Source organism: Carassius gibelio, chromosome A17 (genome assembly GCF_023724105.1).
Source record: "Carassius gibelio isolate Cgi1373 ecotype wild population from Czech Republic chromosome A17, carGib1.2-hapl.c, whole genome shotgun sequence".
Classification (NCBI taxonomy): Eukaryota; Metazoa; Chordata; class Actinopteri; order Cypriniformes; family Cyprinidae; genus Carassius; species Carassius gibelio.
Window position 1 is genome coordinate 11,562,473 of NC_068387.1, and position 11,722 is coordinate 11,574,194.

Sequence of the window (11,722 nt, forward strand, 5' to 3'; positions counted from 1 at the left end):
AATGGAAGCAAAGGTCGCGGCGCACATGCGAAAACAGGCGCGTTCGCACCGCATCAAGTTAAAAACCATCTAAACTTTTAAGAATGCCGCATGCGCAACTCGGGTCATGTGACAAGAACTAACCAATCAGCTTCATCCTTTCTAACAACGTTGAAAGCTCAGCTAAGATGAGGGAACAGCTGATCATAGCTGTATATGGTTTGCCATTTTGAAATAAATTTAGTAGCAGAGCTACTGCAAGCGATTTTTAGTGCTGCAAATCCATTTATCCTTTGCTGACATTTCCGCGTCTTCATGAAGAGAGCACGTCATGGTTGCTTAGCAACGGCAGATGTCCCGGGGGCACAACTGCCCGAGCACCTTGGAAAGAAGGAGAAAACGGCGCGACTAGATGCGCGTTTTTAGGCACGATATGTGAACGCCCCTAACGTGTGTTCGAAACCAGCGCCAACACAGACTTACTTTTTTTCTTTTTTTATCCTTACCTCAGCTGCTACGGGTGATCATACCAATAACTTGTAATCTTTACAAGAATATCAGAATCATGCAATGAGCAAGTCTGCGTTTGTTAGACACTTAATAATATCACATCAGTTTATCACATCAAACCCTAACACCGGAGAGTGCCAGGGTGTTTTCCTCTGAGGTGCTCGTGCATCGCATTTGTGTTGCCGTGGTACACCATATCGGTTTTGGAAAGGGAACAAAGGGCCATTTTATTTGGCCTCTGTTTAAAGTATTCCCATACTTTTGATAACAGTGGTCTCTGTTTTTGTGATAGAATGCAACTTTCTACATTCCCAGTATGCCATTATGCTAGATTTAAACAGTGTGATGCGTCGTTGCAGCAGTAAAGTTGTAAAATTGGGTGTGGCCTAGTGGTTAGAGAGTATGACTCCTAACCCTAGGGTTGTGGGTTCAAGTCCCGGGCCGGCAATACCATGACTTATGTGCACTTGAGCAAGGCACTGAACCCCCAACTGCTCCCCGTGCGCCGCAGCATAAATGGCTGCCCACTGCTCCGGGTGTGTGTTCACAGTGTGTGTGTGTGTTCACTGCTCTGTGTGTGTGCACTTTGGATGGGTTAAATACAGAGCACGAATTCTGAGAATGGGTCACCATACTTGGCTGTATATCACTGTCACTTTAAAACAAGAATACCCTAATAAAACATATTTAAAAGCATTTTAGAAAATAAATGTAATCACACATATTCACGATCCAAAAAAAAATCTTGAACATAAACAAGTGCAAACATTTTCCAAAAACTATATATATAACCAACATGAACACAAAGAGAATAATAAAAAAAAGTACTTTTCAAAGACTCTGGAGCATGTGTTTTACACTCTATTGTTCCTTTTCTTATGTGTCACTAACCCGTATAACAATGTGGACTAGCTGCAGTTATGCAGATAGTTTAAGTAAACTAACAGTACCATCTGAAATGAAGTAGATCTACCTTGCCAGCTACATCAAAAACAGATTTTCTCACAGAGGTCTTCATTTCAAAAGCGGATCTACTGACTATTTCCTCAAGCCTCTCAATTTTGACTTAAACAGATGTTTTTGAGCAGCGGAAAAGTATTGGATCTGGTGAGTTGCCCAGTATTTTAATGCACACTTTGACCCAGGGTCAAATAGTGACGTCTTTTTTGTGTGTTAAGAATGTAGACATTTAATCAACTTACTTTGTCAATAGCGATATAAGCAGAAACATGAATATTAAATAATAATAATAATAAAAAAATTAAAATTAAAATAAAAGAATTCCTCTCTAAAGGTTTCTCTGTTATTCTGAAATGGTCATCTGAATTCTTCACTAGATATACACAGTGCTATTCCAGGCCACTATAATTGACTTGTCACTGCCATTCAGGAACAAATATAGCCTTTTCCCAGTCACAGGCTGTTGCAGACAGAGGAATTTAAAAGGATTCAAAATACAGCTCTCCCATCATTTACTGTACCACTAAACTCAGGATCTCACTTGGTATCTGGCATGACCCCAATGTTTGTGTAGAACAATGTCTATAATACAAACTGACATCCATCATCGCTCTTGAAACACTAAATGTGGTTTGCCAACACTCAATGTAGCATCTTTCAAAGAGCTACACACAGACATGCCATTTTTAAAGAGATGCACACAAATTAATGAAGAAAAGGGGGCCCCTGTGCCAGGGGCTTTAATAATATGTGTGTGTGTGTGTATGTGTGTGTGTGTGTGAGAGAGAGAGTGAAGTGAATGTAGATTGTAGTGAGCTCCATTAATGTGATTGCTATGGCATATCTCCTCTCCCAGAACACCTTGTCTGCTACACCAGCCTGATTGGGATCACAGCAAGGGAGTATTAGCTCAGCCTGCGCCCCACACACACACACACACACACACACACAAGCACCAGAGGGACCAAAAGTATGATAAAATCAGTCAATGTCATCGGTCTTAAAACAGCAGCAGTGTTTTTAATATCACAGTCTGGGCCACAGTGGTCTGAACTCATCCTTATCCACCTTCTCTCACATTCAGCATTAAACAAGTGAGGAAAATTGCTACTAATCTGCAATTTAATTCTGGATTGCAAAAAATACGGTCGATTTAGTGTATCCGGGCTAAAAATGATGCATGGCGCAAGCTGCTGTGGCAATGTGGCACATCTAGACAGCCCACTCAGCAAACCACCTTTAGACATGAGAGGAGAGAACGAACACAGAAAGAAAGCTGCAACTCATTTAAAAACACAATGACCAGTTTAGCATACATTCTTCCTTCTGAAGCCATGCAGCTTAAGTGCGCCAAGTTAGACTGGGCTTTACTAGTTTACAAAACTATACTGGTTTTACTAGGCTACAAATGGTGCGTTTCCACCGAAGGAACTTTACCCAGGAACTAGGGACTTTGGCCTGGTACTCTGTGTTTCCACCGCAGGAACCAGGAACTAAATAAAGTTCCGGGTAAAAAAAATGCCCCTCAGAAAGTCCCTGCTAGCGAGGTGGTACTTTTTCAAAGTTCCGGAACTTTCGGGGGCGGGACTTGGGCACTAAACATCCTGATTGGTTCAGTTCACGCAGCATTGGTTGGGTTTAACCACCATTTATTCGGATCATTTTCAAAATATTACTGTTATTGTGTCATGAAATGTAATTTTAAAAGTATTTCAGGCGAGAATTTAGTTGTTCAAATCTGTGGTTTATTTATAAAGACAGCGCCTATTTAAAAATGTGTTTTGCCGATCTCGGAGACGGTGAGCTCCTCGCGATCAGCGGGAGCTCAGTCCTCATCTATCCGCCGAGAAGCAGCCTCACCTCGGCTAGACCTTCTGATGTGTGCCGCTGGCTCTGACGTCTCTTTAGTGGTTAAACATTAAATATAATTCATTTTGCGTCGTCGCGGACATCACACTCCCGAGTCGAATGCACAAAGTCCGCACTACCGAGGATGCAAGTCCAAAATCATCGTACTTTGTATTGAGAAACATGCGCAGACCTACGTCACCAGTCTATTTGCCTAATTTTCCTGGTACTTTACACCACGGTGGAAACACAGAAAGCAACAGGTTTGGGGGGAAAAAAGTTCCTGGGAAAAAAAGTTCCTGGTAGAAATGTTCCAGGTAATTTCAGTGGGAACGCGGCAAAAGTATGTGGCTGGGTTTTACAACACTGCAGATTGTTACCAACTTGTTACAGACTTCCCTTAAATAAAGATTAGATTTGTCTTTCCTAGACTACAAACTAGGCTAATCTTAACTAAACTACAAAATAGGCTGGGTTTTACTAGACTATAGATTTTGATGTGATTTACCTGGGTTTTACTACACAAGGTTTTTTTTTTTTTTTTTTACAATCATGGCTGGACTTGTCACAATTGACTACAGATTAGGTTGTATTTTATTGGACTACAGACAAGGCTGGGCTTTACTACGTACTAAACTGGATTTTATCAACCAGGGTTTTACTACATTAAAGTGTTACAAACAAGACTGGACTTGCTACACTTGACTACAGATTAGGACAGTTTTTACTAGACTATGAATTAGGCTGGGCTTTAGACTACAGAATTGGCTAGGTTCCGATAGACTACGCTATGTTTAACTAGGCTGCTTACCAACCTGGGTTTTACTACATTACACTTGTTACAAACAAAGCTGGACTTGTTAGATATTACTAAAGATTAGCTGGTCTTTACTGGACTACAGAACGTTCTTGTCTTTACTAAATTAGTCTGGGCTTTACCAGACTTTACAGGCCCAGTTTTACTGGAATACAGTTCTGGGCCAGGCTTTACTTGAATATAAGTCTCAGAACGACTTCTTTATAGTACAGACTAGTCTTCTCCGGATTACAGTCTAGACCAGCCTATACTAGACCTCACTAAAGTACCAAGTAGGCTTGGCTAAGCTGGACTAGGCAGAGGAAATAAACAGAAGCACTGACCTTTATCAGCTCACTAAAGGAAATAACTTTTTTTATCAATCAGATTTATGAAATGGAAATATTCCAAAAAATAACCATCACCCCTTAGAAAATGGCACATACTAAGAATATGAAAATGCAATTTAATGTCAAAATAAGTATTTTGTTGTGCCATAAATAGAAACTGTTACTATAAGAGCATAATGGCCTTCGAGTAATTTTGCAAAGCTAAATAATGTGTTCTATTAATTCAAACAGGTTTTATTGCAACTCGTTGTTTGTAGTGTCATGGGACTGCCTTTAACAACCGGTGTCAAAAAAACACAACCTCCCTCAGGACTGCCGTTAAGTGCTTCATAAAAACAGAGGTGAGTCTAGAGTGCTAGGGGTTAAAATGCTCACCTAGAAACACACACACACAAGAGTGTCATCTCTACCTCGAAACATATTACTAACGGAACAATTTTCCCTGCAAGAAAACAACACACTCTAAAGCCATGTGGACCACTCCTGATGGCAGTTCAACCTAAACAAAACCTCCATTGTTTAAGCTGAGTGATAGTGAGTGTGTCTGTGTCTCTGTGTGTGTGTGGGGGGGGGGGGGGTGAAAGAGAGAGAGAAACAAAGGAAGGGAAAGTGCAACACGCTGCTGTGATCACAGATATCTTCTGTGACTCGGTCAAAGTTTGAGAAACTCCACAAAACTGAAATTGCACACAATCCAAAAAAAAAAAAAAAAACTTTTAATTGAAACAAAACAAACTTATGTGATGTTTGTGATTAGTAGTGAAGGATCCTCATCTCTTGAAAGCTCATTAGTATATAGGTCCATTTGTCTTCAGTGGAAGTACTTGTCAACAGGAAGACCTTTTGTCCTACTGTGGGCACTTCAAAGAACGGGTACATAGCACATCAAGTGTTAAACCACATACCGACAACTCTTTACGAAGACTAGCACCTGACCTGAGTTCAGCTGTTAACATACAAACCCAAGGCACCATTTTACTCACCAAACAGTTTAATGGTTAACCCAAGGTCTAAGATGCCATCTTAAAGGCACAGGGCACTTAAAATAAAAAAATCTGTCATTACTTATTAACCCTCATGTTGTTCCAAACCCATAACACTTTTCTTTTCTTCATAAAGGTAGATTTTATTTTGAAGAATATTCTGCTTAATGTAATGGATATATGAATGTGGATTGGGGCTCTCAAGCTCTAAAATGATAAAAAGAAGCCACATAGAAGAGATTCATACATCTTGTATGATATATTCCAAGCCTTTTAAGTCATACAATAGTTTTACTTCATAAAGAGTCTAGATTGAAGTCTTCATTCTCTGAAAATTTCCCAACAGAGAGAGACAGCATAAATAAAATACCAATGATTCTCATGAATTTTCAGTACACATACCACACCAAAATACAGCATTGTCACTTTCTTTTGACACACAACAAATGTATGAATATTTATTTAGCCAACTTCTCAAGGAACACGCCTGTAAAACAGGTAAAGCTAAAAAAGCTGAAATAATTTCCCTCCAAACACTGACAAATTATTTTCAGTATAAGTATTACAATACTAGACTCATTATTAGACTCAGATACCTGAAAAACTAAAATTGACATTCCAAAGATAGACAGTGGCTCCTGTTTTATTGACGGTCTTATAATTTAAAGTGACTGCAAGGGAGTGTGTAAACTCCATGGAACTGATGAAGGCACAGTCTGAGAAAATGAAGACCAAATGTGTGTGCTGGAGAAGCAATGTGTAAGAAATGGTTCACACACTCTCCACCTTGAAGAACTACTGTATATGAACCATATGGGAGAAACTGTAACACTACAGCTCTCTGACTGCTTTTATGGTGTGTTTGTCATACAAAGATTCTTCAAAATTCAACCGGGTCTGGAAAAATGTGACGATGCATAAATAAAAATGTCATTTCAGGGGAGATATTCCTTTAACGTCAAAAAATTTCAAAATTAAAAACCTTGCTTTTTTAGAAAAATGACAAACCTTCAGAATCCTGCAGGATTTTTATTCATATTTTTTTTTCCAGAGATGAACAAGCAGAAACTGCGGTTTCACACCCCTCATACGTCCATAAGATTTCAGCAGCGGCATTAAAAATTCAGCTGCTGTAAAAATAGCAGCGCTCTAGAGCTCAAGAGTGACTGGTGAAACGTGGACATGCAGGTGGTTTTCACACATTTGAGAAAAATCCCCAAACACTAGATTAACACTCCAGGATCTTGGCTTTGGCTTTGTTTTGCCATTGTTCAAGGAAAAACGCTTTTAGCAACATGAAATAGAGTACTGTGTTGAATTAAAAATATTTATACCATGTATAAATAATGTAAATATTAGCCTAGTCATGAAAATACTAAAAGTATCAGTATGAACCTCAACACATTCTGAATCCATTAAATTTTAATTTGCAGTCAATAATAAATTTAAAATGATGCATTGAAATGATAAATGTAACGTCATGGTCAAAATGCCCTCACATTTGCTGTTGGGTTTTCTTAAAGTGAAAGAAACTGTGAAACTTGATTACCAGGCACCTCTGGGAAACGGATGGCCATCTTTAAAGGACACGGCAACAAATCAATGGTGGGAACTTCATTAATGAAGAAGTGGAGTTTGACAGTTAACAATGGTTCTGAAAAGGGAGTTGTCCCTGGTAATCTGTGATAAACCCCCTGGATGGGACGGAGGGCCTCCCTGCCCCCATTAACACTCACTAAACAAAGGCCAGTGCACTTGTGAACCCTAGCAGATCAATGCCCCCTGCTTCATCCAATTAATGGGATTTCCTCAGCCGCACTTTTCCAACATGTCATCGGGGATTCAGGCATCTATCATGTGAGATACACAACTCCAGAATCTGTTGGGAGAAGGCAGTGGCTTAGGCCCAAATCAGAATTGAATTTTTTTCCCCATTAAAACGATGATCTACGATGGATTCACCGCATGGTGACCAAGAAGCACTTACTCTAAAACAACTCTCCTTTTTGGCTGCTGTCACCCAACTATTTTCCAATGAAATCTTCATGGATGAAATCCACATTCATCTTACATCTTATATATTTCCAGTTGAATATCTTGTTTTTGAAAACAAGTCATTTGAAAATGTAAAGTAAACGCGATGCAAATGGCAAATGGCACGTCCTAATCATTATTCTGGTCTGCAGCAGGTTTGAAAAGCATCTCAACATCCTGAAGGAACAGGTGCTAGTGTTGTCTTAGCTTTTATCCATCGTAATCTATCCACAAGCAGCTGCTTGTTCCATCAGCATTGTTGACCATGTAGGCTAACTAAACTGGTTCATCTAGTGACCATCCTAATTGACCACAGCTGGTTATCAGTATAAGGCCCATTTTGAACACCTCAGTCTCCCAGCAAGACTATACTGGTCAAGCTGGTACACCTGCAACAAAAAAAACTGCTTTTTGAGTAATAGATGGCCCACACTGGTGTAAATCAACATGAACATTAAAAAGAAACATCAGATTTTCGCATGCAATTTATCTGTTTAGACAAATGCGGGAAAGAAAATTCTGCAACCATGTGCAGAATCAGATCTTATCGCTTTTCCCTTTTCTTCGCCGTGTGGCTTGGAAAAGCAGTAAGAACACCTCTGCTTAAAAAATTAATCTGCTGCATTGACTGCATGCAAATATTTGTGTCAGTTGAACAGATGCATTAACAGCTGTTCATTCAAATTAAAATGTTTATTGCACTAAATATGTGAACAGGCCTTAAGCGTTTTACACAGGGTAGGTTCCAGCTGACCCGGACAAAATCATTTACCTAATGAAAATCAGTTAACCCTATTTTTGTTGTGTTCTATAAGAAATCAAGTTATAACACCTTTACAACAGGGTCTCATTTAATGTAGGCTATGAACAAACAATGAGCAATGTGTTTTACAGACTTTATTATGTTAGCCAATGTTAGTGTACAGTGCATTATGGAATGTAAACAACTTTTGATTAAAAATAGCCATTTCTAAGCTCCAGAATATTCCTGTGGACAAACCAGAATATCTAGAGAAACATTTTTTTTTTTTTGACAAAAAAAAAAAAGAAAACTATTTCAGCAAGTGCTTATTTAGTTGATTATGATGTCTACATAGCAACACATCAATGGCTTCAACAGCCATAGGTTTTAGAAGACAACAAGGTCAATGCCAACATTTCTTAGGGATGCCAGGAATACCATAGTGATTTCCCAACTTTCCCCCTGTAATCCCCAAGTGGAGTCAATCAGCGGGATCACAAACTTCACTGACACGCTGTGAACTCAAAGATGCACTCAAACCACAAGGGTGGGCAGCACCGTACCCCTGAATGTGTTTGAAAGGAGACGAAACTGCTGCCAATATCCAAACTAGAGAGTCAGTCTGGGCTCAGTTTGAACTAGGCTACACCGCTTTCTTTGACCTACAAAAGTGGATAAAATTTATAAAAGTGGGTTAAACATTTTAAAGGAGGTCTGTTCGTTTTATCAGTGTCCGAAGGCACCCTCATACCAGAAAATCAGCACTGAGATAAATGCGATAGAAGATTCAAACGAAGCACTGATGCTTATTGATTCTGAACCCGTTGCCCTCAGCTGACCTCTCGACAAGACCAGGACACATCCGACCATAAATCAACCCCACTCTCCCACCGCATGAAAGAGAGAGGCTATTAAACTAAAAACACCAATATGTTTCAGAGTCAATCATCTGATTTGTGGTCTAAAAACTCATTTTACTCATGAAGTGACTCGAGACTAACAAGACGCGATCAATAAATGCTGGAAGAGCACAATCCTTGGTGTTTGCATAGATTAAATAATATGGCATTAAATATGGGATTATATGGTGTTTGTAAGTGTAGAAACTTTAAAGGTCTAATGATTCCGTGAACGTTTGGTTAAGATCAGCCACTACAAACTGAAGACTAAGCATTTCATTGTTTCAGTAATTTACTTTCATGTACTTCTTAACCAGATATTGTCGTTCCACAATGCGTGTTAATATTTTACGGCCTTTATTTCCCCCCTGGCTGAAGCTTTTACAATTGCAGGCCTCAAATTAACTTGTTTTTCAGTGTAAGTGCTTTAAAAATAAATTATAATTCCTTAATTCCGTCTTATCCTGTTTATTATCAGGCAAAAGCTGCAAGTTAAATTAGGCCCTTACGTTTCAATGGCTGAAGCAATGAGACCCGTAAGGGAAGCCGTTTCAAAGTGATGAGACAGTACGGAGTCAGAAGAATCAGAACCATTTCCTGTGAATGTAGTTCCAGGACACTCACAAAGCAGAAAGCTTCTTTAACATGAAAGGGCATCTTTAGCATGACATCTGAAAATCCTTCTCTGACAAATTCCCATTCGGACTCTGTTTGTCGGTCAGTGTGAGACGCAACACAAATACACCCGACTTACAGCAATTCCATAAAACTGCAAATATGTGGACAGTACTATTTATGTCCCTGAAGCAATTACCACAAAGCCAAAGAGTGAACAAACAGCAGGCAAGAGAAGGAAGACCAAAAACACTCATTTAGCTCCAGACTTCCTCAAACAGCCACAGCACAGAACAAAGTTACACATTTGTAGATTTACCTTGGAAGCACACGAATCATTTAACCCAATAGCATTATGAAATGCGATTAAACAGTCAATTATCCTTGCAACACACCTTGCTATTAATATCAGCAAAAGCCACATAGCAACTGTTTCAACCCTTTCTGAGATACCATAAAATCTCAACACTTCACATTACTGTTATCTGTAATACACCTAATAACAAGTCCATACAGCCTTCAGCATCCATCACGGTTATAATTCGGAGCTGTGCTGATGCAGATCCCACAGGAAGCTGTCTCTATTCAACGCAACACAAAAGCAGCAGAGCCCATCAGAGCCGTGAAAAGCTATTTATATCTGATCAGGGCGAGGCTTCAGACACTTATGAGATGTTTCATACAATCTAGACACTCTTGGTGAACTTTACATGCAGCGTATTAGTATACAGGTTTAATAATCTAGTTTAAACTGGAAGACGTGAATAGGAGCCTGGTCTAATATGGTCGTATATTTACTGATGGCTGGCTGTACAGGGGATCTGAACACTTTTCAGATGAACACCTGCTTGGCCAATCTGGGAGACCAGCAAGAGCATCTCAGCCAGACTGAGAGAACATCATAAACCAGACTGAACCACTGAGCTCTTTTGCAGCTGTTCATTATGATGTCCAAAGCTGGACCATCCTAAGGATGTCAAAAATTGTTTTGGAACATTGCAGCTGGTCAACCTGCTAATGGCCAGCTACTGGACCTACTTGAAACCAGCTCTGAAGGATAAGATGGTGAATTGTTGAATAAATAATGTATTCATTGTAACAGGTGATCAACTTTTTTTTTCTTTTATATATATATGTATATATATATTCTATTCAACCCACTCAATGTATAACTACTTCTGCCTGTGCATGGTATTTTATCTAAATATTCAATGAATAATCAAACAGTTTGAGGTTTATTATATCTCCTCAGAATGAGACAATGCAGTACAGCACTTGCCTAATGGGTGAGGCATCAACAAAAGAAGAGCGCGAGGATTTGCCTCCTCAGTAACTCCTTCAGTAACGTAACTCCAAGGGAGGCAATAGCTGACTCTAGTGGTAGTAAGCAAAACACTCGGCAAGGTTTTAACAGTGGCAAAATAGCAGGTTAGATAAAGTTATGGGTCTCACCTCTTCCAGTGCGGCTACAGTGTTCCTGCAGTGAGTCATTCTTGTGGTGAAGTTTGAGGCGGTGGGCGATTTATAATCTTCATTCGTCTCCGCCACAAACTCCGCCACTGTGATCTGGTCCGGCATTGTATTTCCTTTCGTAAAGCCCACAGATATCGGTTTTAATCCTCGCAATAACCGGCTGTGGTACACTTAATGTCGAAATTCAGAGATAAAATGACGAAATTATACTCTCATGAGCGTCCTGAAGTCTAAGCATCGCTGTGTTTTGTCCTCGGTGGATTAAGACAAGTTGGGAATTAATAAAAATCATTAGCCAACTACAGAGAAGTGACGCTTCTGCAACGGGAAATCTCTCTCCCACGGTGCTGGCTCTCACTTCTTCCAGTGTAAGAGCGAATTCGGTCCACCCGTTTGACGATAAACCGGTGATGATGTAGTCCTCATCTGTTAAGGGACAGGAGTGTATGCTGTCGTGCTGGGACTGCTGCGGGCTTTAGATCGATGCAGCGCTTGCAGTGCAATTCAATGAAAGCGCAAGAAATTGACAAAGT

General features: G+C 39.8%; 1 protein-coding gene across 4 annotated transcripts in view; it reads right to left on the bottom strand.

Moving 5' to 3' along the window:
* The window catches only part of LOC127933265 (arf-GAP with SH3 domain, ANK repeat and PH domain-containing protein 2), a 69,841-nt gene extending 58,119 nt beyond the window's left edge, over window positions 1–11,722 (bottom strand). For 2 of the 4 annotated variants that reach the window (XM_052530111.1, XM_052530110.1), the window contains exon 1: window positions 11,169–11,702. In XM_052530111.1, coding sequence (XP_052386071.1) covers window positions 11,169–11,294 — 126 coding nt within the window. In that variant the 5' untranslated portion in view covers window positions 11,295–11,702. Of the gene's footprint in view, window positions 1–11,168 lie in introns of all 4 variants that reach the window. The other 2 variants (XM_052530112.1, XM_052530109.1) reach the window with 2 other exon arrangements.